Source organism: Phyllostomus hastatus, unplaced genomic scaffold, assembly GCF_019186645.2.
Source record: "Phyllostomus hastatus isolate PE091 unplaced genomic scaffold, TTU_PhHast_1.1 phas_contig_209, whole genome shotgun sequence".
Lineage (NCBI taxonomy): Eukaryota > Metazoa > Chordata > Mammalia > Chiroptera > Phyllostomidae > Phyllostomus > Phyllostomus hastatus.
In genome coordinates this window covers 22,614,429-22,642,087 of record NW_025333735.1, presented here as the reverse complement: position 1 = coordinate 22,642,087, position 27,659 = coordinate 22,614,429, and the positions used below count along the sequence as shown (strand labels likewise).

General features: G+C 40.4%; 1 protein-coding gene across 6 annotated transcripts in view; it reads left to right on the top strand.

Annotated features, from left to right (window-relative positions):
• PATJ (PATJ crumbs cell polarity complex component) overlaps window positions 1-27,659 on the top strand; it is a 327,386-nt gene that overhangs the window by 278,834 nt on the left and 20,893 nt on the right. For 5 of the 6 annotated variants that reach the window (XM_045835303.1, XM_045835300.1, XM_045835304.1 and 2 more), the window contains 8 exons: window positions 2,164-2,247; window positions 6,952-7,145; window positions 9,405-9,552; window positions 10,868-10,954; window positions 14,995-15,109; window positions 15,879-15,916; window positions 22,775-22,897; window positions 23,630-23,734. In XM_045835303.1, the coding sequence (XP_045691259.1) occupies window positions 2,164-2,247; window positions 6,952-7,145; window positions 9,405-9,552; window positions 10,868-10,954; window positions 14,995-15,109; window positions 15,879-15,916; window positions 22,775-22,897; window positions 23,630-23,734 (894 nt within the window). The remainder of the gene's footprint in view (window positions 1-2,163; window positions 2,248-6,951; window positions 7,146-9,404; window positions 9,553-10,867; window positions 10,955-14,994; window positions 15,110-15,878; window positions 15,917-22,774; window positions 22,898-23,629; window positions 23,735-27,659) is intronic. The other variant, XM_045835301.1, reaches the window with a different exon arrangement.

Genomic DNA, 27,659 nt, shown 5'->3' with positions numbered 1-27,659 from the left:
TTCTTGGCAGTGTTGCTGGGATCACCTCAAGCCACTGACCCAGCAAGTTTCCTCAAAACCATTTCCCTGGAACAGTTCAGAGGAACAAAATCTTGGCAGTGTAAGTGCTCCCTGGGTCTGGAAATTTCATAAGTCAGTTACAACAAAGAATGGTCTAAATCTGTTGCTGGTACGGAATCTGAAATGTAAATTGTCTGGATCAAGGAACGTCCCTGGCTCTGGGGGGCTGCCTCTTTAATTGCTATAATAAAGAATGCTTTCAGAACTGTATGGTGAGATGAAATGAAAGTATTTAATACTGTAAAGATATTTGGAATCCAGATGGGTCATATGGTTATAGAACTCTTTTTTTTCTTTTGTTTCTTCTCTATTCCAGAATTTGTATAGAATTTTTTTTTGAATTTATTGGTGTGACATTGGTTAATAAAATTATACAGGTTTCAGCTATACAATTCCATAATACTTCCTTATATTTTTTAAAGGAGTAGATTTGGTTTGGATTTTTTTCTCTTATTTGTTATATTTTTGCAAGAAATATTTCATTTATTTACTTAATTTAATTCTAATTCTGAGGCTCCACACTTCTGGACTAAGGCGTAATTCAACCGCTGTCATTTTGGTGGCTCATTATCTCTCAGGGTTCCCATTTCTTTACAAAGCTCCCAGACCTGGAAAGGCCCCTGCGGCTGCTGTCATCAGCCCTCCCCGGTAATCATCAAGCCCATAGGTGCCCAAGCCTACATGCTCCCTGCAAGACCAGAAGTCCTGCCGCTCTGGACCCCAGTGCATGGGAGGGACTTCTTTCAAGGTGGATCATTACACCTGGAGTCTGCCCCCCTTGACCCTGGCCTCTGTGTGCACTGGGGAAGCGAGGAGCAGAGACTGGGAGGACGCTGGGCAGTGCAGGGCTCCAGTTCTTGCCTCTCACAGAACCCACAGACCTCTGTTTCTAGTCTCCACTTAAAAGCTCTTTCCTTCTCCCAGCAGCCCACCAACACACCTAGGATAATCCATCCATTCAACAACATCTTTTCAGTTTTATCAGCGACAGAAAGAACCCATGACTCCTGGATGCTTCAGCATTCAGCTCCACAAAAGTCCCTGAGGCAGGAAATTTCAAACCTTATCATGAAGGAGAAAATTGGTGTGGACCAACTCCATCCACTGTAATAGTCTCCCCCAAACATATACATATCTGGGTGTATGGATGTAAATTACCTGGAGGGGCCCTGCTGAGGCTGTTGTGGGGGCTGTCTCTGGGGAGTGTCACTGAGGGCCTGGCGTGGGAGGCCGTCTCTTTCTGTGTTTACTATGCCCTGTGATGTTGCTCGAGTCCTTTACATTGGTACATGTTATTTTTATTTTTATTTTTTTAATTTTATTTTAATCATTGTTTAAGTACAGTTTTCTATCCTTTACTTCTTTAAAATTTTATTTTAATCATGGTACATGTTATTTTTATGATGATAAACAATGGAGATGATTAATTTGAAGAGATAGAAATTATTTTTTAAATTCATTAACTATCAAACACCTTCCTCAACCAGAGCTTACCTCCTTAAATATTATCCTGATTTTATGGCTCGGAATGCGGAGTGCAGGAGTTAAGTTGCCCAATTCCACAACAGCAGAGTCTGGATTCGAGCCTTCAGCTGTCTTCCACGTAGGACGTGACTGTTCTTTCCCCTACTCCATGCTCTGTCCAGGGCCTGTTCATTCCACTAAGTTCTTTTCTTTAATTGCCCAAGTAATGAGGCCTGACCAACCCCCTTCATCAGACCACACATCTATGCCAAATCCTTGAATACCAATAAATACCTGAAACCATGTTTCAAAATATACCATAAAATATAAGTAAGAATGACACATAGTTCACCTCAAGTTCATACACAGCAGCAATGTACATGGCTTACAGTAAAACACATGGGGGAAGTTTAACTTGAAATATTAGGCAAAGCCAGGCCTAAAGGAATGAAATAATAAACTGAGGAAAAATTAATTATACCTATGAATATGTTCCAACTGTATATTTTGTTTATCTTTAGGTCAAATAAAATATCATTATTAGCAAATAGCAAAATTATGGGTTGCTGCCTATGATTTGGTGGTTTGCTTAAGGAAGCATTTGTGGTTGTTGAAAATTAATGAGAATTTTTTTTATAGGATGCTATAGTTATACATGAAGTCTATGAGGAAGGAGCAGCTGCCAGAGATGGAAGACTGTGGGCTGGTGACCAGATATTGGAGGTATACGATTATGAATTTTATTTTATACCAGTAAATAAATCTGTCTATGAAAACATTTTTTTTAATTCAAGGGAAAAGTACAATTTATGGTTCTATAATCTTAATGTCAAATGAGACTGTGTAGTATTACAATTATATTTTTTTGCCTCTCCATTATGCTTTACTAAATTCCCCCCTAAAAGCACATACACCTAAACATGCACACCTGACATTTTAAAGACATTACTGTAGCTTTAAGTATTATTTTCTTATTCCTAATAAATCTTCAAGTCAAATGGAGGTCCATGCCTTGCCAATTTTGTTTTCTGGTTGATGGAAATGTAGAATTTTTTCCCTTTAGGTGGTATATGGTACTTATTAAAAACTGAAATGCTTAACTTGCCTCTTTCAAATGGACTCTCAGTTAGCAAAGGCGTTAAAGCCTTTTAAAAAGTGCCAAGGCAGGCAGTGTCTGAAAAGGGGAACGGATGGATAGAAAGTCAATGCCAGGCGTTCTGGTAGGTGGAACTAAAGAGCTTTTTCAATGGTGTGAAACCTTTAGGCAACATTATTTCTTTCATTGGATGAATTTAATTGAATAGTTAACATTTTATGGTGGGCATGTGCATTTTTGCTTTTTAACTTTAATATGGCACATTATGAATGACATCATAGAACTTTATTTTTCCCTTTGGTGCTTCAGGTCTGCCTCCCAAGATGAAATCAGAGATATAATTAAGGGCAGAAAATATAGGCAAGAAGGAGTTAAAAGAGAGGCCAGGCTGACTGTAAATTAAATTCAGGGCAACTTACAGGATTTCTCTGCAGGCCTTTACTGTGCTTTATCATTGGATTAGGATGGATTCCCAGTGCATTCATTTAAGGCACAAGTGTGTGAGGTTAGAAAAATAAGCGAGGCCTCTTTGGGAATTAGCTTGACTGCTATAGCATACAACACCATTGTTTAATGGTCAGGAGTTTTGGAGTGTTTTTTTTCTCCCTAGATTTTTTAATTAACAGGTCATATCATAATTGGCTGTGTAAGTTGAATAGATTGAATATCCAAAAGAGTACAGATGCCTACGTGCCTTGATACTTACACGATTTGTAAGTTCCTTGAATGGTTACTTGAAACTAAATATGTTCACTGTCTCAATTGTGGCAATGATGGCACAGGTATAAATTCACATAAATTCACACTGTAAATTGTACATTCTAAATATGTATAGTTTATTTTATAACAATTATACCTCAGTAAAAAAAATTTAACTATATCTAGTTGTATGGAATAGACCCTCAGCTGCAGCTCCTCTTGTTCATAAAATACATTCACATACAAGTGGACTCTCAGGATAGGTTAGCATGAAGAAAGCAAAATTTTTTTAAGGGGACGGAGGGTCTAAAATGTCAAATAAACCATTTCCTGGTTTATCTAGGTGAATTATTGTACACAATATAGATGGATGGCCTACACTTCTCACTCATTAAAGATGGCCAGGACAGGCTCTTCTCTTACCCCAGACAGGATCTAGTCCACAAGAACAGACTATGTGTTTAGTTAAAAAAAAAAAAATAGCTTCCAGTTTGGTCAAGTAACATGTTCTCTCTCTCCGCAGCTTTAGACCCCACTTTTGCACTAGTTCTAATTGTGGTTGCTGTGTACAGAGGCATAACAATGCGTCGTCAGCCGGTGGGCTGCAGGTTCCCTCAGGAGGAAGATAGGCCAGCTTTGCTGCCGTGTATCTTGAGCCCATGAACCAAGGCACTTGTACATCGGTGCTTTTCCCAAACAGTGGCCTTTCTGTTCATGAGGGTCCTCTGCATTGTGCAGGCTAGCCTTCCATGGATTTAGTACTATCCTCATGTTAAATTTAGGAGAAGCCAGATTTTGCTTACAAAGATATAGTCAAATAATTTTTTTAGCATGGCAAGATTTATGATTCTGTGATTAGCATGGACTGTCTTCTTTCTAGTTCTCATTTTAGGGTCAGTTCCTCTTCTTGCTTTACCTTTTCCTCCGTTATCCCCTTCTATTGTTGTGTGTGCAAGCAAAAAGAATATAGAGCACTAACGCCTGGTTTTCCCTGTGGAACAAAATAATGAGAAATCACCGCCCTAGTTCAGTTATTCCTTCTTTCTAAAGCAATGGATCACCCACTCCCCCACATGCCCATCCTACCCATGGGATGTGGTATGTTCTCATTGACAACTGGGGCTTCCAATGGTCCTTCTCAAATAGGGCTCCCTGCTATTATCACCCCTACCCCTCTACAGTCAGTGTTCTAAATAATGCATATAGTGCTTATGTGAGGCACTTAAGGTAATACATCACTCCACAATATTCTAGCCACATAGCAGTGTATCTCTTATGAGTATTGTGCATTTAGTGGTGTCTCTTGTTAAGCAGAGGAGGAAATGAAAACTGAATTTGGAGTAGATCACTTTGATTTGAGCAGACATCTTGATGCTGGAATTTAGTATAAATTGCTTTTGTAGTATTAGAGTTTAATGAGAATGCTTTTAATTAAAAGTATAATTGTCAGGGCTTTCAAAAGGTAATTTAGAGGCTTAGAGAATTCACCTTCAATCCATAGAAGTAACTTTTTTTCAACTGAGTAACAGAAGTGGTCTTGTGTGCCATCTATTGGAATACAAGAAAATAATCAGCTCAGCCCACGTTTCCTAGAGACATTGTTTTCCCCTTTGTTCTGTGAGTTTGCCTCAACAATGAGAATGCATCATGAGCACAAAGTAGCAGTGCATTCTGGTGCTGAGAGGGAACAGCCCTGACTACAGTCACCTCAGTTCCTTGTAAAATGTGAACTTTTAACATGTGTGAAGCCCTATGCCAAATGCACTACAGGGTTTGTTTCATTTAGTCCTCATGACACTAAGTAACTACTGTCATCATTATCATCTCCAATTCACATATGACACAATTGAAACTTAGCTTGAGTGATTTGCATAAGGTTTCCCAGACTAAATTGGAATCAGCACTCAAACTGAAGTCCATCTATATCTAAAACCCATGTTTAACCACTGTTATTCTGGGTATACTTAATCTGAGTACCAGATATACCAGAAAAAAAAAACTAACTTCAAAATTAGACTTTTAAGCATTGCCTTGGCTGAAAGAATCAGCTTGTTTTTTTAAAAAAAGATTATATTTATTTGTTGTTAGAGAGAAGGGAAGAGAGGGAGAGAAACATCAGTGTGTGGTTGCCTCTCACGTGGCCCCCACTGAGGGCCTGGCCCACAACCCAGGCATGTTCCCTGACTGGGAATTGAACCAGAGACCCTTTGGTTTGCAGCTTGTGCTCAATACACTGAGCTGTACCAGGCAGAGTGAAAATCAGCTTTAAGTAACAGCTCAAAAGTCACCTTCTCCAAAAAGGGCTCATTCCTTTTTTCTTTCTTCTTTGGCACCATTTTTTTTTATGACAAGAGTCCTTAGTCTTTGAAATGTTAGAATTGAAAAAGCCTCAGACCAGCTCCTCACTGCACAAATGAAGGAATGGAGGTCCAGCCTGACCTACCCAGGACACACAGGGACAGACCAGAACACGGCTGGAGCCAGCGTCATAAAGGAATTCTTCCATTCTGCCATCCACCTGGTTGTACATGACCTGGGTCCATCCTTCCCTGGGTTTCCCTCTTCCTAGCTGTGACACCTTGAAGGAGTGACTGTGACTCCCTTCCTTTGAGTCCTGGGCTTCTCTGCCCCTCAGCTCCTCCTGTGTGTCAGATTCACTAACCCTCATCAGTCCTTGGCTTTTTCTGTGTCAGAGCCTCCAATAATCCATTCTAAATGTAAATTTTGAGGCAGCATGGTAAAGAAACTAAAAAGATAGTCTGGAGAGATAGTCCGGTTCAAATCTTGGCTCCTCCACCTGCTCGTTCTGCAACCTTGGTCAAATCACTGAGCCTTTCTATGCCCTTAGTCTCCTCATTTGTAATATGATAATATTTATTTCAGAAAGTTAGTAATAAAAATTAAAAAGAGTAAATATTTACGAGGGACTAATACACAAGCACTATGCAAGTATTTATTAAATAAAAAAATAAGTAAGCTGGCTATGATCTCCATCTGACAGACAAGGAAATGGAGGCCCCGTGACACACCCAGATCCACAGGCCTTGCCAGACGCAGAGCCCTGGCTGCACGCAGCACTGTTTCCGGGACAGTTTGCTGTCTCACGCAGGGGCCTGTCTGTGCTCGGTCGGACCCACACTGCAGTGAGGGAGCTTCAGGGCATCTGTGACAATCTTGGCAATACTGGTTCCTCGTTTCCTCCAGCCTGCTCTGAAGTAGTTGTGATGTCGGCAATTAAAAATGAAGATGTCATATTCAGTAAATGAAATGAGTCTAAAAATGCCGACCAAACACTAATGTTTATTTCCCTTTGACCTCAATTAAATGAGCTAGTTAGTCCCGGCTCTCTCTCTCTCATATTGACTCTGTAATAAAGTTCACAGCTGGGCAAAATTGTACTGTCATGTGTACTAACCCACCCACTATGCTTATTTTGGGTGGGGGAGTATGAGGGTCACCTCCTTTGTATCTGAGCAGCTACGACTATGTGTGGTCACTGTCTGTGTGCTTTGAGAATAGCTGGGAATTTCTAGAGGGTTTTCACTGGTTGGATCAAGGAACAAGAGACACCAGACAGAGCAAGCGAGAAGCCTCTGCTATCAGCAGCCCATCTCGGATGCCTGTCGTTCCAGGTTAATGGGGTCGACCTGAGGAGTGCCAGACACGAAGAAGCCATCACCGTCCTGAGACAGACCCCTGCGAAGGTGCGACTGGTGGTGTTTAGAGATGAGACACACTACAGGGACGAGGAGAACTTGGAGATTTTCCCTATAGATCTGCAGAAGAAAGTCGGCCGAGGACTGGGCCTGAGCATCGTTGGAAAACGGTAGAAACAAAATTGCTGTGCAAGTCAGAATGGTTGGCTTTTTCCCTTCAGATTCTAGGGACTAATGCCTATAAGCACTGAAAGATAAAGCCTAGTGTAATAATATAATTTATAAAATTAATATATTTATGAATATTTAGATGACATAGGTCATATTTCTGAGCAAGCTCTTATCCCCCCCCCCCCCAAAAAAATGTCATATCAAGAGGAAACTCTACACCCAATCAACCCAGACTGTTCAGACCTTACTCTTCTGGGACTTACTCTTACAGGACTGTTCGGCCCCTACAAGAGTAAGAATAGTCAGCAAGGTCCTTGCACTTTGGAGTCACTTAGATCTCAGGCTTGCAGGGGTTAGTTAGAGCAAGAGCTAATATCGAGAGAGAGAGAGAGATGTAATCTCGGGTTAAGAAAATTGCTGTGCCCTGGAGTACCATGTTAATGTCATACTATGTTACTAAAACTAGTTGTGGGTTACTAAAAGGAGCTGAGTAGACATAGTTGAGGGATACATAAATTTTCCATAGCAATAGTTTTCTATTAAGGTCTATGTCTCCAAAGTAATAACTTACACCAAAAATATGGGTGGATCCTTATGTCCAGGGCCTTCTTTCGCAGTCCATGCTGCTTACCCCTGGGATGGGAATTACAGTAATTGTTCTAGATCATATTTGCAGATTTTTCTTGTAAAGAAACTAGAGAGGAAATATCTTGAAACTGTAGTTTTAGCTTCCAAAGTTTACTGGCTCTGGATAGCTAGTGTGTATTTATTCCAGTAGGACTGTAGAATTTTCAGGTGACATGCCAGTATGCCTCTAAATTGTGTCAGTCATCTTAGGAAGAATACAAGTTGATTTTGTATGTATTATGTCACATGCCCTCATAGACCTCTGATGACTAACCTCATGCTTTTTTCCAACAGCCCAAGCCATTATTAAAATAAAAACATTAATTAATATTTTTGAGAACTGGCTTTGTGCCAGGTACTGTGCTGTCATGACCTCATTTTTTTACTTCAGAACCAAAATATGATCACTCTGAAAATGCATTACATAACAAAAAAGCTGAGACTCATATTTTTAAACAAAATCAGTGCACATCTGGGTGCAGAGCAACTGATGGAGCCCACATTGAAGTTTGCCTCCTTGTTGTGACTCACACATGTCTTGGGAGATTCCACTAAGAGTCATGGCTTTTACTTTATCGTCTCATAGTCAATTGATGAAATAGTCATCATACAACGCCAGTATTTCATGTTGAGTCTTTAAAGGAACACTTAGGTTCCTTAGCACAAAAAGTTCCATTGTACAGGATCAGATATATAAGCTCTCAAAATTCACAATTCTTTGACTAGCAGTTCCACAACTAGGAATTTATCCTAAGTATATGCTTGTAGTTATGCTATTCATTGCACTGTATTAGCAATAGCTAAAGAATGTAACTAACTTATGTGTAGATGCATGGTTTACTGCTAAGTGAATTTAAGAACCATCCATAGAATAGTATGCAGCCATAAAAAAACAATGAGGAAGCCCCAAGTGCCAATAAAGACCCATTGCCAAGGTATATTAAGTGAAAAAAGCAAAGTTAAAGAAAATAGAACTGGGGGTAAAAAGAATGTATATGCGTGTATATCCATTCACACACATTCATTGGCTTGTGTATACACAGAATGTCTCTTGCAGATAGATACCGAAGAAATGAATAATATTGGTTACCTATGAGAAGGAAACTTGGGGACAAGGGAACAGAAGGAGCCTTCAAGGTCCACCCTTTTTAACTTCTTGAATTTTGATTATTAATCCAATTATTTATTCATCAAATAACTATAAAACCTTGAAGGAATAACATCCAGAAAGGGAAGTGTGAGAAAGAGACTGGAAATAGATCAGATGCTAATAATTGAACTGATCTCTCAGGTAATAACCTGTACATTTTAAGAGTACTTAAGTCCACTTTTTAAAGTGAATTTCCATTTCATTTCACTAAAATTATCCTCTCACAGAAATTAGGCCCTTGGGTCAATAAAAGTGGATATTACAATAAGCAGCATAAATAGGCATAAACTATTGAAAGAGTGAACACTCTAAGGCTCTAAGGTTTATCATTTGGGCAGTCAGTGGATATTATTGGACGAGATGGCTTTGTAGTTCTTCCAAGTTTTAGGACTTTGCAAGTCTATATAGAATGTCAGTAATCTCAGCTTTAATAAAGAAATATTAAGTTGTGACAATACTTACTACTTTATGGTATTCACAGAAATGGAAACGGAGTGTTTATTTCTGACATCGTGAAAGGTGGAGCCGCAGACCTTGATGGGAGATTGATTCAGGGCGATCAGATCTTGTCTGTAAATGGGGAGGACGTGAGAAATGCCTCGCAGGAGACAGTGGCCGCCATCCTCAAGGTGAGTCCCTGGGCTACTTTCAGCCTACCTGCGCAACCGAAGTCCAAGGGGAGTGGCTATAATCTACTGTGCTTATAAAATGGGCTAGATGATACGGGCTGACTCTACTTTTTACTAGAAATCTAATCTCTGATTATTTTAAGCAACCAGGAATCACTTTAAAAGAAAGCTGTTATCTTGATTAGCAGCAGTGAAGAGAACACTACTTTGGGATTTTTAATCTATATTTTCATAATTGTGAGAATTCCAAGTCTCCACAATTGTCTTCTAAATGCATTTGATGCAATGAGCTCTTCTGGAGTCACAGAACTCATCTTCCTCCCTCCAGGGGTACGTCAGGGAGCATATTCATCAAATCCAGCTTTCATCCACTGAAGGAATGTTAAAGACTGTCTAGACCAATTCTCCCATGTCACAAGTGACATTAAAAAGTAGAATGGGCCCTGACTGGTATGGCTCAATGGATTGAGCTCCGGTCTGCAAACCAAAGGGTTGCCAGTTCAATTCCCCATCAGGGCACATGCCTGAGTTGAGGGCTGGGTCCCCAGTTGGGGGCGAATGAGGGGCAACCACACATCGATGTTTCCCTTCCTGTCTTTCTCCTTCCCTCCCCCTCTCTCTAAAAAATAAATAAATAAAATCTTTAAAAAAATAAAAAGTAGAACGGCGTGCCCAAGATCACAGTGCTCTGCCTGATTGCCTTTCCTACCACCCAAGCTGTCTCTCCCTGAAACTGTGGAGATGCTAAAGCTCACACTTCACTTCCTAGTGTCTCTCCATGTGCACCCTACCTCCTTTGGAAGAAACTGGTTAACAAAAATTCTTATAAATTTTCATTCAACTATAACCAAGTGTATTTTATTTTGTTTTACAAATAGCTGTGGAAGCTTTTGCAAAGACAAAGGTATTTTGTTTATTTTTAAATCTTGATTTCCTAATATAGTCAGCTATTAGTTATTACTTCAGAAGATTTGTATATGTAAATTACTTCTACCTTTTGTTTTGTCTTCTTTCTCACCACTTTTTCTTAGTTATTTCACTGCTCACAAATAATTTATTGGAGGGGGAAGGAGGTGAATTAAAATATAATCCTTTTAACACATTTAAAGAAGCCATGAAGTCATGAGATGAAAATACCATTGAGTTGATAGATTTTTGTGATTTTGTGGGGTTTTTTATGGAATTTCTTTTTATCTATGGCTTTCATCACCCATTGACAATTCTTGGCTGTAGAGATGAGTGGAGGCTCTGCTATGATAATTTAGAACATAAATACTACTGTTTTTCACTTCTGTTCTTTTCTTGTGTTCCCAAGTGTGCACAGGGGCTTGTGCAGCTAGAGATTGGGAGACTCCGAGCCGGTTCCTGGGCCTCCGCGCGGAAGACATCACAGAACAGTCAGGTTGTCCATGCTTCCCCACAGACTGACTCTCTCACCTGTCCCTGTTGAGAGAAAGTTCCCCATTTTGTAAATGGGGAAATAATCTATAATATACAGTATTACAGTAATGTGTAATATACAGCATATTCACAGTACCAGGTTCAGTGTTTCTAATGTGTTTGAAATAAAAACAAAAGGTGGGATGGAAATTCATTAATCCCTAGATTTTTATCTCCATTATTGCCTGCCAATGTTTTCTTAGGACCACTTTTCTCCCCCACAATTAGTTCTGTATTGCCTATGCACGCATGTACACAGCTGTGTTTATTTTTTAAAAAAAAAAGGAGAAGAAGAAGCAACATCTGGTGGCAATTTGACCCTCATTAGCACAACATTGTTCTATTCATTCAATTAAATATTGCTATAAAGTTAACTTGTGAATAGCCACTTACACATGCTGAGGGCAATTAATGGTATATCCCTAGGAGAGCGAAATGTGAGGGTTTCTCCTGTGGGAAGGAGGCCTTAATGGGTGACATTTTGTGGGTTAGCAAACATCTTATGTTTATTTGCAAGGCTGATGTAAGTGCCACTTTTTTTTTAACAATGTATATTTCACTGTTTTTTTTTTTCCATTGTAATGGCTGAAAACATCAAGATGGTAGATTATATCTTTAAGTCTCATTTGGTATATAATAAAACTATAGAAATTACATGTTACTCCCAAGTCTCCTTTGCAAGTTATAGATGGCCCTTTGTTTTGAGATTAAAAGCATGACTTTTAGTCCCCTCCTTGATTGCCTTAGACCTAAAGCCTGTTGAAGGCTTTTGTCTGGAAGACTCTCAGATTTTGTTGTTAGCACACAAGTGCTTCCGGAACGGTATTACTGTCTCCTTTACCTCAGTGGTGTTAGAAAATGGATGAAGAGCCATGGCTGGTGTGGCTCAGTAGATTGAGTGCCAGCCTGCAACCCGAAAGGTTGCTGGTTCGATTCCCAGGCAGGACATATGCCTGGGTTGCCAGCCAGGACCCCAGTTGGGGGCATACGAAACACAACCAATTGATGTTTCTCTCCCTCTCTTTCCTTCTCCCTTCTCCTCTTTCTAAAAATAAATAAATAAAATCTTTTTTTAAAAAAGAAGAAGAGCCCTGGCTGGCATAGCTCAGTGGATTGAGTGCGGGCTGCGAACCAAAGCATCGCAGGTTTGATTCCCAGTCAGGGCACATGCCTGGGTTGCAGGCCATGGCCCCCAGCAACCACACATTGATGTTTCTCTCTATCTCTCTTTCTCCCTCCCTTCCCTCTCTAAAAAGAAATAAATAAAATCTTTTAAAAATAATAATAATAATAATTTAAGAAAAGAAAAAGAAAATGGATGAAGAAAATGGCTATTGTTCCAGATAGTATCCCAGAACAGCTGGCTTGTCTAAAAGAATCCTCAAATCAGCCAATTTCAGTAACATCCTGTTAAGTTTAGAACTTTTTTTTCTCCCATTTGTGGCTTAGGGAATCGGCAGCAAATATCCCATGTACTATAAGAGAGAGTGCTACAGTGGGATTCCAGGAGTGAATAGTTACGGTGGGAATTTAAGATGCAGAATAGTTACCTCAGCCTTTCCTTAATGGAAGATTCATATGTTGAGTGATTTCCTTAAAGCCTCATTGTACATAAGAGGTCAGGATGCAGAAGGAACAATACTGGACATAAAATGTTTCTTTCTGGAGTGTACATAAGAGCTACACCGAAGAGGTTCCATCTGATCTTACTCCAAAAGGAGTTTCTCAGGCTGAACAGAGAGAAAAGGCATCCCAGATGGAGGGAATAGTGTATGCAAAGGTAAAATGGGTACAAGGAATTGTAGTGTTTTAACAAAAGTTTGGACTGATAGGTGAGGTGGCGGGTAGAACTGGATTTCTGTCCTTGAGGAATGTGTATGTGTGTCTTAGTGATTGATAAAGTTCACACTCAGGTTAAAAATAGAGCAAACACATTTATAAGCTCTGTCATTAAATGTCAACAGAACCACCATTACCATTTATGTGGTATGTAAATATGAACTGTCATATTTTGGAAACCTGGCACAAAGTATCAAATATTTTGATCTTCTTGCACAGAATTTTCATTTCAAAGGATAGAAGTTTCATTCAGCCTTAAGAAAAATTGTAAATATATTGTATCCTTACTTTGTTCCTAAAATTATGGCTGAGATGAAGTGAGAGTTCGCACTGATGTTGGCAGATTGGAAGAAGGCTTATCGCTAGCTAAGAAAGTATCCTTCATCATGAGTTGAAGACCAGCCCATGACCCAGGTGGAGAAAAAGAAAATCCCATTCCCAAGCATGTTCATCTGTAGACCCAGGACCTTTCAGGGACACAGATTTCTTTCTGGGCAATTATAAGCTGGGGAGATAGAGGCTTCTGAGGGCCAAGGAGAATTTTAACCGGTTAACTTGGCCTAGAGAAAGTGGCTTCATTAAGAGAGATCTTCTAGCCTCAGGAACACCAAGCCCCTTTTTTAAAAATGTCTTTTTGGGCTGGTCCAATGGTAGTGGATTATCAGAATTCAACTAACGTTAGTGTAAAATGTCTTTTCCAACCAACCAGAAGAGTATTCCTACTCTGCATAAGAAAATGTGTAATGAAGAAGAGAAACCTTTTCCTTGGATAACTGAGGGAACACTGTCAGGCAAAGCCCATACTCATAAAGGCCGTGGCAACCACCCTGTTTTGAGATTGTTTGTAGTTAGAAGTTATATGTTGTACTTACTCAGCTTGAGTATTTATTTATTATAACACCATTGATTTAAATCACATTCTTTCAGGGAAATATAAAACATACTTCTTTATAATCATCCATTGTGAAGTATACTAATAATGTTTATCACTTACTTTGAAAAGAATTTTTGTAAAAAGACAAATTGAGTGATGAAGAGATGAATGGATATGTGAAAAGGGCATAGCGAAGTATTAATTGTGGAATCTAGGTGTTGTGTGTCTAGATGTCTACCTTTAACTTTTCTTTGTATTTGAAAATTTTCATATTTAAAGAATGTTAAAATATTAAACAGTTAGCATTATAGAATTAAGGAAGTAGTTTAAATTATAATTCATCTGATGATAACTGTGATCTTAGGTTTAGTTTAAAATTTTGAGGCAATTGCGCATAATCTGGATAATTTGGAAGAAAAAATTCTTTATTTGTTATTGGTGACATTGTATTCTACATTGAAAAAGCCCTTCACTTTGTATATGATTTTAATTGAATAGCCACTAACCATACTTAACTATATATTGCAGAACTCACATATTTAGTTAGATAGATAAAAGGGCAATAACGGAGGTATAGCAAATTGAGCTGAGTTATTCCTGACTCTAGGAAATCTGTAAGAAAAAAAAATATGTTACTAAAACAATGTATTACCAGGATATTTGCTGCTTTCTACTATAATTGAGAGTTCCATTTGGTCAAATGTCTGTTAATCAAGGTTTTATTATTCTTTTTTTTTAAGATTTTATTTGTTTATTTTTAGAGAGAGGGGAAGGGAAAGGGAGAGCAAGAGAAACACCAATGTGTGGTTGTCTCTTGCACACCCCTACTGGAGACCTGGCCTGCAACCCAGACATGTACCCTGAGTGGGAATCAAACCAATTATGCTTTTTTTTTTTTTTTGCCAAAATAGAGTGTGTAATTTGAGTGATAAATGAATGAATGTTGTCCCTAGCCTCCAGTGACCCACAGTGCCATTAACTGAGCATATTTAAATATTGTGCAACAACTTAGGAAAATGTTTTTGATTTCATATTAAGCAAGAAAAGTTTAAATTATTGCATATCTTCTTCCTTGATGATTGAAACCATATATTAAAGCACATATAAGGAAGAAAACAATGGAGAAAATGTTAGATGGGATTGTGTTAAGAGAGTGAGTATGGATAATATTTTGTTTTCTTGTTTAGCCTCTTAAGAATTTTCTATCATGTGGTTATGGTTATGTCAGGAATTAAAACACTAATTAGTCAGCGAGTGTTTCAGCACAGCTGACCTGGGTTCCCTTTCAGCGGAGTCAGCACGGCGCCCCCAGTGGCTTGCATCCTGCCCTGGCTCCCGTCATCAGCAGCCTGCAGAACCTCGTGGGCACAAAAAGAGCTTCAGATCCTTCCCCCCAAAATTCAGGTATTCCTGGGACACACCTCCTGCAAAACCTTCCTGTCACCCCCTTTTTGAAACATTAATATTGTTTTAAAACAGTCTTTCCACCTTTACTTAAACTATTGTTAAATCTTTGTGCTTGGCCACATGGGCCCCAAGTGCTGGGAAAGGCCTGCTCTAAAGGAAGTAAAGCCAGAGAGATTCATTTCCGGAATGTGCCCTTCACTTTACCCCAACGTTAAAAAGTAGGAAAGCAGAAATCTAAAGCATTTCCTGAAGTAGGAAATCATATGAAAAGTAGGAAAGCAGAAATGTAAAGTGTTTCCTAAAGTAAAATCATTTAAAAAATTAGTGGTCACTCAAGGAGGGTCAGAAGTGCATAGACCAGTGGGGTGGGACAGGGCCAGGGTCTTTTTAAGTCTTTCCTTGGGTAGATGGTTATCTTTGATTAAGTCAGAAAAATGTACAGTAAAGTGCAAATGGCTCACCTTCTGAGCCATTTAATCACCATAGTTCAGGCAGCTACTGCTGCAGCCCATCAGCTTTTGTCTGACCAAGTGGTTATGGCCACACCTGCGCCAGACAGCAGCGAGGACTTCTTTAACTGGAAGGCATCTCCGCTGATCAGTGGCTGCTGGGGTGGATTTTGAGAAAGGGTGGAATGTCTGTACTTGGTTCAGTATTCTCTCTTGACAGGCCTAGAAAATGATACCACTTTCAGGAGATAATATTATATCATACATATATTATCTCTTAATTTTAAAATTTAATTTTGTTGCATCTTTTTCCATAGGCACAGATACGGAACCAAGGACCGTTGAGATAATCAGGGTAAGTCAGTTTTTTGCTATTTTCTAGTTTGTATAGGATTTGCATAAAATGCACATTTTTCCCTTAATACAATTGGTTGGGGAATTAGTGTGATCCTTTAAGTTACTGAAAAATGTATGTGATTTGTGTAACCTAAACAGACTTAGAAAAACACAGTAAAGTACATGGATGACCACCATCAGTTTCTTGGTATGTCCCATATACTATATTTTGTGCATGTACTTAAAGTTTTACAAAACAAAATATGGTATCGTATTCAACATACTCTTGTAGCTTTTTTTTACTTTAAGAACTTTTAACCATGCCAATAACTATTTTTTGACAGCATATAGCAGCAATTTTCAACAAGTGTGCTGCAAGAATTTTTAAAATATACAACACCTGACTGTTTAGTCAGGGACACTGACCTCTTGTCAAATAAAAAAATGACAACAGCCAATACAATAGTCATCCATTGTGAGTGAATCAAAATTATGCCTATTTTTTAAATTACATTTTATTGATTATGCTGTTACAGTTGTCCTGACTTTTCCCCCTTTGCCCCTTTCCACCCAGCTCCCCCCAGCTCCCCCCACTCCCTCAGGTAATCCCTCCACCATTGTCCTTGTCCATGGGTCATACGTATAAGTTCTTTGGCTGCTCCATTTCCTATACTGTACTTTACACCCCCATGGCTATTCTGTAACTACCTGTTTGTACTTCTTAATCCCCTCACCTCTTCGTCCATTCACCCACACTCACTCCCATCTAGCAACCATCAAAACACTCTTTGTAACCAAGATTCCATCTTTGTTCTTGTTTGCTTAGTTTGTTTTTTAGATTCAATCTCGATAGATACATATTTTTGCCATTTTATTGTTAGTAGATTTAATCTTTTTCTTAAATAAGTTCTTTTAACATTTCATATAATAATAGTTTGGTGATGATGAACTTGTTTAGTTGTTTCTTGTCTGGGAAGCTCTTTATCTGCCCTTTGATTCTAAATGATATCTTTGCTGGGTAGAGCAATCTTGGCTGTAGGTCCCTGCTTTTCATGACTTTGAATATTTCTTGCCAATCCCTTCTTGCCTGCAAAGTTTCTTTTGAGAAATCAGCTGATAGCCTTATGGGAACTCACCTATAGGTAACTAGCTGCTTTTAAGATTCTTTCTCTCTCTCTCCCTCCCTCCCTCTCTCTCTCTCTCTCTCTTTCTCTCTCTCCCTCCCTCCCCCCGCCCCCCACCCTCTTACATATTTACTACTTGGCCTCAAGGTTTTGGGTTTTTATTTCTTATGTATAGTTGTACTCTAGTTTCTTTTTTTAAAAAAAAGATTTTATTTATTTTTAGAGAAGGAAGGGAGGGAGAAAGAGAAGGAAAGAAATGTCGATGTGTGAGAGATACATCCATCAGTTGCCTCTCACATGCCCCCAACTGGGGACCAGGTCCGCAACCCAGGCATGTGCCCTGACCAGGAATCAAACTTGAAACCTTAACCTTTCAGTTCACAGACTGGCACTCAATCCACTGAGCTGCATCAGCCAGGGAAAGGTCCTCTCTTTATCTTTAACCTTTGGCCTTTTAATTATGATGTGTCTTGAAGTGGACCTCTTTGCATCCATCTTGTTTGGGGCTCTCTGTGCTTCCTGAACTTGCATGTCTATGTCCTTCACCAAATTAGGGAAGTTTTCTTTCACTATTTTTTTAATATTTTTCCAGTTTCTTGTTCTTTCTCTTCTGGCACCACTATGATGCAAATGTTGGACCTCTTGAAATTGTCCCAGAGGCTGATTATACTATCCTTATTTATTAAGTTCTTCTTGTTGTTGCTCTGATTGGTTGTTTTTTACTTCCACATGTTCCATATAACTGATTTGATTCTTGACTTCCTCCACTCTACTTTTGTTTCCCTGTAAATTGTTCTTTATTTCAATTAATGTGTCCTTCGTTTCTGACTGGATCTTTTTATGCTATTGAGGTCCTCACTAAGTTCCTTGAGCATCCTTATAACCAGTGTTTTGAACTCTACATCTGATAGATTGCTTATCTCCATTTTGTTGAGCTTTTTTTCTGGAGTTTTGATGTGTTCTTTCATTTGGGCCATGTTTCTTTGTCTCCACATTTTGGCAGCCTCCCTGTGTTTGTTTCTATGTATTAGGTAGAGCTGCTTTGACTCCATGTCTTGGTTGTGTGGCCTAATGTAGTAGGTGTCCTATAGGGTCCAGTGGCACAGCCTTTCCTATCACCCAAGCTGGGTACTCAAGGTGTGGGTACCCATTGTGTGGGCTGAATACACCCTCCTCTTGTAGTTGAGCTTTGGTTGCTGTTGGCAGGTCAATGGGAGGGATTTACCCAGGCCAGTCAGCTGCTGCAAGGATTGGCTATGATCACTAACCACAAACCTCCACCCTCCATGGAGGATCAGCTGTGCAGGGGCAGAGCAGTGGTACTCTAACATGGTCTGTAGCTGTCCACTGGGTGAGCAGGGTCTGGGGTTTCCCAGGTGGTGCAGGCCAGGGTCAGGCCCTACCTGTGTTTTGCCCGGGGCCACCATGCCTGAGCTATAACGCAACCTGAGATGGCTGCTAGTTGTGCTAGGTTTGGAGATTCCCAGGCAAAGCCAACCTATGAATCTAGGCTGGCTTCTGCTACTGCCAGGCCTCAGGCTCACTGAGGTCAGCTGTTGCTGATTCGAGAGAATTTAGAAAGTTGTGCAGCATGAGCCAAGACCAGCCATTCACATGGAGAAGCAGCTTGGGTGGACGTTGGCCCATTAGTCAGGTGGGGCAGAGTCTCTGGGGATCTCCAAGGCAGGTAAAATAGTGTTAGCCAGGTTGATGGAGTCTCAGATATGGCACCAGCTTGCTGGCTTTGTGACTCTGTGGCTCTTGGGGGAGTGTTTAGAAAAGGGAAAATGGCCTCTGCTTGCTTTCAAGCCAGACATTTTAGTTTCTCCCATTATGCCAGTGGTACCTTTCAAGCTGCTACCTTGGTGCTGGAGCTCAGAGAGAGTGAATATGAGTAGGTAAGTCTGTGTGTGGGTTCTTTATGAGGAACTGCTTGGGGCTCCAGAAGTTCCTTCCACCAACTCAATCCCTGCTGGGTTTTGCAACCAAAAGTTTTGGGGATTTATATCCTGGCACTGGAACCCTGGGCTGGGGTCCTAGCATGGAGCTGGGATTCCTCACTCCCAAGATATCCCTTCCAAATTTGTATCCACTACACATGGGTGAGGGACCAGCCATTTCACATCTGCAACCCTCCTTCCTGTCTGGATGGATGTGGTTTTTTATATCCATGGTTGTCAGACTTGCATTCAACTTGATTTCTGGTGGTTCTGAGTGATGATTGTTCTATATTTTAGTTGTAATTTTGATGTGGTTGTGCAAAGAGGTGAGCCATGTCTGCCTAAGCTGGCATCTTAACTGGAAGTTCTTTTTTTTTTTTGTCAGATCTGCAAATAATATATTTTTTGGTGTGCTGCAGAATTTTATTAATTAGTTTATATATGCCATGAAATGGAAAAGGTTGAAAAAATAGCTAGTACATAGCATGATTTTTATTGGTTACATAATATTCCATCATGTGAATGTGCTATGATTTGCTTAACCACCTCCCCCCTCCCCCCATTATATTTAGAGAATGAGAGAGGAAAGGTCAAGAGGGAGAAGGAGAGAAACATCCATGTGAGCAAGGAGTGTCAATTGGTTGCCTCTTGCACACACCCCAACCAGGGTCCAAACCTACAACCCGGCATGTGCCCTAATCAAGATTTGAACCCATGACCTTTCAGATCACAGGATGATGTGCCAACCAACTGAGCCACACCAGCCAGGGCTTAACCAACATCCTCTTTTAAAACAATTTCCACATTTCTAAACTTTCGTTACCTTTTATAGCAAAGTATCTTTAGGGGCTGGGGGAGTTACCTATGTCATGGGTGATTTTCTCAGGATTAACTCCTAGAAATGAAATTGTTGAGTCAAAAGCCACACTTGTCATTAAAGGTTTTTATACATATTGCTAAATGGCTTTCCTGAGAAGACTGCATAAGATGCATTTTTCGTTCATGCATCTGTCAAATCCTGAATTTCAATACTTTCTAATACTCCAGCATGAAATCTGGAGTATTAGAAAGTGGACTTCTATTTTGATCACTTTGATCCTTAAATTTGGGGTTCAAGAAGTGTAAAAAAAGTGTGACCTTGTAATTATCATTTAACTGCAGTAAAGTTATATCCAGCATCACTTAGTTCTCTGGAGTCAATCATAGCTGTGTTTGAAGGCAGTCTACTATTTATTAGCTTTATTATCTTTGGCAAGTTACTTAATGTTTCTCATCTGTAGAATGGGGGTGAAAGCACTGTTTACCTCACAAGGTGAATATTGTTGTATGGATTAAATGAAGTAATGCATATAGGATGTTTTTCGTAGTACCTAGTGCATCATGAATGTCCAGGAAGTGGCGTCCTTACTATTGGTTAAACCTTTACCATATCTGCGTATGCGATCCCAGTGTCCTTCCTCCCAAGTGGCAACTCAGCTGTTCCTGCAGTGGGGAGGTTCGATGTGCCAACATGTGCGTCATTATGGATAAATTCAGGAAACATCAGGGTGGGTTTGTGCAAGAGCAAATTATTTCCTAAATTTCTCCTTATTCCAATTCCAAGATTTATAAAATGTCATTTTATGTTTTCTCAATCATTAGAACCACTTGTTTTTAAAAGCTTTTATAAAAAGACCTAGTCCTACCAGCCCTATTTTCCCATACATGGTCCAGGAAGAAACTTCATTATGACACTCATTTTTGCTGTTTGGCACCCAGGGCGTTACTGTCAATGCACTCAGAAACTGTAAGCTAGACACAAATGCTCTGGAAAGCAAGCCACAGACTGCCAGTGGCTGAAGAGGTCAGCACTGGCTTTTCTCCGTCTCGTAGGCACGGCATGGCAGCACGAGTCCTGTTGTCAACAGTAAAGAATCATGCCTCACACTTAAGGGACGTGAGATTTTAAAATTCTTGCATATGTGGTTTTTGTTTTTTTTGCTCTTCTTCCTTTTTCCAACTTTACTGAGGTCAAATCGAAGCACACTAAGCTGTGCAGGCTTTTAAGTGATTAATTAAAGCTGTGGAAGCCCTGTGACCACACAGGTCCCTTTACCACACCCGCTCCGCTAGCATTTCTGCCCTGGTTGTCACCCACTAACATTCACGTAATCTGAGAACCCACCAAATAATGTTATGATATTTGCTTTCAACTGCGCTACTTATTTTCGAGAACTAAAGGAAAAAATGATCCCCCTGTCCTGGGTTTTTGTATGTCGAGTAACGTGGGATTTTATGCTGGACCCCATGAGTAGACAGGATGCGGGCACCCGGTTAGGCTGAGACTACGTGCTGCGTCTCCCCTTTTGTGAGCGGTGGTTCAGTTCTCTGGTTGGGGTCTGTTCCATGCGTGCATAGGTTAGAGCTGAGCCTGAGAATTCTGTGGGTTCACTCGGAGCTAGAGGATCCCTTCCCCAGCTCCCTTTGCTCTAGTTTTCTTTGTTTATTCTCCTGCCACCGGGCATTCCTTTTCCTGGTCCCTCCGACCAGGAAGAGGGGAGTGTCTCCAGGCGGTAGCCAGTTCCCAGGTTCCTGTGCACCGGTTCCCAGATCCTGGCCTGCGTCTCGCCCTCAGGACAGCGCCGCCAGGCCCACAACCAGGATGGTCATCCCTGCCGTCATTTCTCCAAGTTTTGGCTTTCCACCGCATTTTGAGTTTCTTTACTTTTCAGAAGCCTCAGGTAGTTGTTTTTTGTATTTTGACACATCCTTTATTTTCATCAGCGGGAGAGATATACTATAGTGTGCATATGCCACTATGCTAAATCTGGAACTTGTCGTTTGTTCTGTTAGAGATTTTTAAAATGCTAACCCTCTGATAGAATGTGGGAAGAACCTGGACTAAAGCCAGGATCTCTTCACCAGGGTCTGAGGGAACCACGTTGCCTCACCTAATAATCTTAGGGAACATTTCCTATCACATTTTACTTCTCTCTCCAAACTATGTTGTTGTTATAATGAGTGCCCGCTAACATCCTTTGTTTTAAGCAGTCATGTAGCTCTTTCAGAGCCAAGTATGTTTGTTCACACCCCCGAGAGCATGATATGTGTGGCAGTTTGATTATAAACACCATATGAGAACATACTTGCCAAGTCTGCATCAAAATTGGCCACCAAAGTGAGCAGTAGCATAGGGTTTTGTTTTGTTTTTCACTCCCACTATTGCCTTTTTATTGAGCCTTTTTTGTAGGCCGGGACTGCACTATATCATCTCATTTAACCCTCAAACTAACACTGGGAAGTAGGTGGGATTCTTCCCATTTTATGCCTAGAAATGGACGCTCTAAAAGGTTAAGAAACTTCCTGAAGACTCCCCAACAAATTAAGTGCTAGTGCTGAAACACAGGTTTTTCTGCCCTGACACATGTGATTTGGTTGGTTGGACATCATCCTGCAAAGCAAAGAGTCGCAGGTTCGATTCCCAGTCAGGGCACATGCCTGGGTTGTATATGAGAGGCACCTGATTGATGTTTTTCTCCCTTATATCAATGTTTCTCTCCTACCTCATTTCTCCTCTAAGAATAAATAAATAAAATCTTTTCTAAAAAAAGAAAGAAAGAGAGAGAGAAAGAAAGAAAGAAAGAAAGAAAGAAAGAAAGAAAGAAAGAAAGAAAGAAAGAAAAACACAGGTTCCTCTTGACACCAAAAGACCTGCACTTAACTCCTGTGTTACCCTGACCTCCTGCATCATGGAGTGTTTTGTTCAGCAGCTACCAAGAACAGCCAGGTTGTGGCTCTTTATTAAATATGTGCTGTGTTTTGCTTCTTTTTTAGGAGCTCAGTGATGCCCTTGGAATCAGTATTGCTGGAGGAAGAGGAAGCCCCTTAGGAGATATCCCAGTATTCATTGCCATGATTCAGGCCAACGGAGTGGCTGCACGCACACAGAAGCTCAAAGTAAGCCGATGGGGCCTGGGGAAGTGCTAGCAGCACATGGTGGGGTGGGAGAGGAAGTTGCCACCGTGGGCACTTTGTTTAAAGTTGGAATTCCAACAGCCATCAGAGACCTATGCTGAGGACAAAATGCACTGGGGAAAGTGTATACCTGAAATTCACCAGGTCCATGGGCATATAAAAATACTATTGTTTGTCTTCTCGATGAAAGAACTTGCAGCTCACTTACAAAGCCTCCCATACCGTCTTTCAGCACCTGCTTCCGCCCAAAGTCGATTTTCACCTGAGAGTGATTTGACCTCAGAATCTTTCTTCATCCAAAAGAATCAACATTCTTATAATTTTTTTCCATTGCCCATTAATTTTAACTTAGGTAGCAAAATAAAGCAGAAAATATTTGGTGTTCTCACTAGAGCTCTATTGAACAGTTAATTTGTACACCCCACCATTACTGGCGAATGGATGCATGAAACACCACCATTACCAAAATACAAAAGTGGCCTGCCGTGCCTTTTAATAATCAAATCTGACCCCCTTCTTGTGTCTCTGATTGGCCTGTATTTGGGGAAAGCCATAAAAATTCCTCATGCTTCTGGAACATGCATGCACAGTAGAAACACAGAATCTTCACAATAGCCACAAATGGGAAATATGACTTCCAAAGAATTTTAAGCATTCTTCTCAAATTTAATTTTTCTTAATGATAGTGATTTTCTACCACTTTTGTGCTTCCAGGTTGGAGATCGGATTGTCAGCATCAATGGGCAACCTTTGGATGGGCTGTCTCACACGGACGTGGTTAATCTGCTGAAGAACGCCTACGGGCGCATTATCCTGCAGGTACCGCATCAGTGGAGCTCGCAGCTGCGCACGGCAGATAAGTGGCGTGCAGAAAAGATTGAGCTTCACTGGCAGTAGGCATCACTGCCCAGCAGGGTGCTCGCTGATGTGAATTATGAAGGTTGAAAGCAAGAAATTATTATTTTTATTCAGAAATTCTTTAATGCCACCCATACAGGCAGTGAGCATGATTATGTGAAAGCCTAACAAGGGGAGAAAAATTACTCTTTGCTTCACGTGATAAATCAACAAGGCTTTTAGCTTCCAGCATTCTTTTGTAAATCAGAGTTTGCAAGGAATAGGAAATGATTTCTTTTCTTCTGCCCAAAAACTGTTACTGAACTGCCCAAGTGCTGTTTGGTCCACTCACATTAAAAGAACGGAGAAATACAATGCTCTTTTTCCTATACCGTAAGTGATTGCCAACACTGTTAAATTCTCACTGCATAGGAGCCATCAACTAAGGCAGACAAGTATTTATCAGCTGTGGTCTCCAAGGGTATTGTCCACAGAGGCACAGGGAAATATACCAGGAAGTAGAAACAAGGCACGCTGTTAATCACCTCTTCTTACATTCTCAGCACTTCACATATCTGAGAGATTGATACCATGTGGTGAATGAGAGGCAGCATACTGGCAGTGAGTTTCCTTAAAGAGTTTCCCCAAATGTAGGGTTGTAATCACCATACATACTCTGCAGAATTAGTATTAAATGGTTTATAGGTAAAAAGAATAAAACCCACAATTTTGTACCTTAGAGCGGGTGCTAGCCAGCTCCTCAGACCATTCTAGCCCTAAAGTAATAAGTTTGAATTGAAAAACCATTACTTCTGGGAGAACCAGTTTGTGGTGCTTAACTCTCACACCTGAATGGCCTAAGACCAAAGTGCCAACACAGACATTTAAAAAAGTATATGGCTTTCAGCACGGAAGAAGAGTATAATAAAAATACCGTCAGTATTTCAGGGGAATTCATGTGATCAGCAACCTCCTTATTCAGTGGTTTGGGTCCCCGAGTATGTAGACTGGCTGTAGGGTCGGCTCCCCACTCCTCCTTGCCTGCACCTTCAGTGGGGTCTTACAGGGTTTCCTGCCGTTCCTCCCTCTGCCATTGTCACAGCCTGCAAATCTTCCTTTTTCATTTGCTCTGCTTGCATTCCCTTCGAGTTAGGCTGACCCCTAGAGGCCCTACCCATGCAACTCTCCAACCTCGTAGTTGAGGACCCTTAGCTACACAATTTTAAGGAGTCATTTCAGATGATAACTATGTCAAGACAAAAAGGTGTTTCCCTCAGCAAAACCTGGTATAGTTGCTATTTACATACACTGATATAATTTGTTCAGCTCCACCTTCTTCACAAAGGGACGGGAAGACACAATGTAAAAGTGTAACGTGGGCTATAAAAAAGTACCTTAAATGAAAAGGAACTCATGCTCTCCCATGCAGAGTTAACACTTCATTCAGCCAAACTGCTGCTAGGAACATACTTTTGAATGAGTTCCTTGTTTTCCTTATTTCTGTATTTTAAGAAGAAAATGGCATTTGGTTTCAAATGATCTCGTGTTAAACACATTAGTTGGTGTTATTTTTTAACATGTGTTATTAAAAGCTTAAGGGACGCCTTTGGGATGTTGACAGTTGTAACATACACAGTTGTGGGTGTGTAGCGTATGTGCTGTCAACGGCTGTAGACACGAGGCCCAGGAAAGCCTCACGTCCTGCATCAGACACCTTTCAGTTGCAGACCGTATTTGCTTCAATTAAAGCAGTGTGCAGGGGTAGTACCAGCAATCCAGTGATCACAGCAGACATGTCACTAGGTGATATTTATTATCAAGTGAGCCAGCCCATTGACAGAAGAGTAGGGAAGGTCAGATCATCATGTCTGACAATGTGAAAAAGACTTACTGTCAGTGGCTGTGCAGAGAAGTCAGCAACTACCGATCCGACAGGGAAGATCAAGGTCTGGGTCAACAGACTGCCGGGCGCAGAAGGGGAGAAGGGTGGAAGAGACAACCGGCACTTCTGGAAGCCCCTCCCCACAGTTAAACTGCTGTCTCTAGGTGTGATAAGGAGATAGATATTCTTGCCCTTAAAGTCAGATGTTTCTTATTCCCAGTTATGGATTGCTAGGCAGAGACTGATTTGGCTATGAGGGGTATTTTACATGTTTCCAGGTATATTTGCTTCCGTAGTTTGATCGTTTGTTAGTTTAGTTATTTTGTCTATGGAGTTATTATAAAATCTTTTCTTTTTATAAAATCAGGTAACTCTGGCTGTCTGCTAAAAAAAAAAAATTTTTTGAGAACATAGAGAATAAAGAAGCATATAAGGGAATTTTTTTGCTAAAGGAAATTGTGAGGCTTGTTCTGGGTCCAATAAGTGTTTTTCCAGCCCTGGCCAACTAGCTCAGTTGGTTAGAGCATCATCTTGATACAACAAGTTTGCAGGTTCAATCCCCAGTCAGGGCACATACAAGAATCAACCAATGAATGTATAAATAAATGGGACAACAAACTGATGTTTCTGTTTCTCTCACCCTTCCTCTCTCTAAAATCAATAAATTTAAAAAACAATCCTAAGAGTTTTTCCAAACATTTTAGAGCATAGGAGGATGGGCAGATTGAAATAGTATTTTCTAATCCAGGAAATTAAGGAGGAGTATGCCGGGAGACAAGAGAACATTATTGTTTGGGACATCCAGGTGGAGAGATGACCAGCAGGCACGGGAAATGTGCTGCCGGTGGTCGAGGTCTTCGGTGCTAGAAACAGAGAGGGTAAATTAAGCCGTCTGCAGCTTTTTAATGTCAGCATCCCCACTGGCTGCCACATTATACTCCCTGGATACTGGTTCAGTGAATGAAAGGAGTAGAGACAAAGACAGAGGACAAAGGCCAGGAATCAGCAGCGAGTAGGGAGAGCAGAAGAGAGTCTGAGATCAGGGACGTTGACTAAAGGCCTGGCTACAAAGTAGTTTGGGATGCCCTTTGAGAGCATCCTCCAGAGCACAAAAAACAAGCACAGAAACGCTGCTGTAAGAGGGCCAGGCTGCTGGTTGGAAGAGAGAGACATGTCCTACTTATTAGGACAATATTCAGAAAACAAGGACTTCTCTCATGAGCCCTAGATTGAAAATGAAAGAGGAGAAAATAAAACACAGGATTAATTCAGGAGGTCCAATATCCAACAAATAGGAGTTACAAAAAGGAAAAACAGAAAAATAACAAAGAAAAGAAGTAATTCAACTGAAGGTCTTTTAATCAGTGAACAGGATAAATAAAACAAGAATGATACCTGTAAACATTCCTAAATTTTCCAGGAGAAAAGTATATGCTACTTACAAAAGAACAAGAGATTCAAACAGCCCCTGGCTTTTTTCAGCAGTGTGTTTCTGAGACATTCGTTTAGGATATTCTCCAACAAAAGAGCAAAGTAAGAAAGAGGAAAGCCAGTGAATCCAACGCTAAAGAACGTTGAAGTCCGGACAGCTCTGTAGCCGGCAGAGAGAACAGCTTGTCCAAGCGGGAGCAGGAGGAGAAGAGGGCTCCGGAGGAGATGCCTCTCGGTCAAAGAGGGAAGCAGAGGAGCAGATTACCTCACGTTAAACTGAGTTGGAAGTTTGGGACCCATTGGAAAGTTTGGGGCTGAATTAGTGATAAGTATATTCAAAATTAAACAAAATTAGATAATTATTAACCTTGAGGAAAATAAACTGGTATGAAAAAAAAGAACTGTAATCACAGTTGAGTAGTTGGCTCTGTATAAATAATGTTTATGTAAACATTCCAACTCATTGGAATAAAACCAATGTAACCAAGCATCATGATGCGTGAAATAGTAGTAGGAAAGGAACATATAAGAGGTAAATCTTTATCTTCTATAATAGGATATGATCAGATACTGTTTAAAGCTGAAAAATCAAGA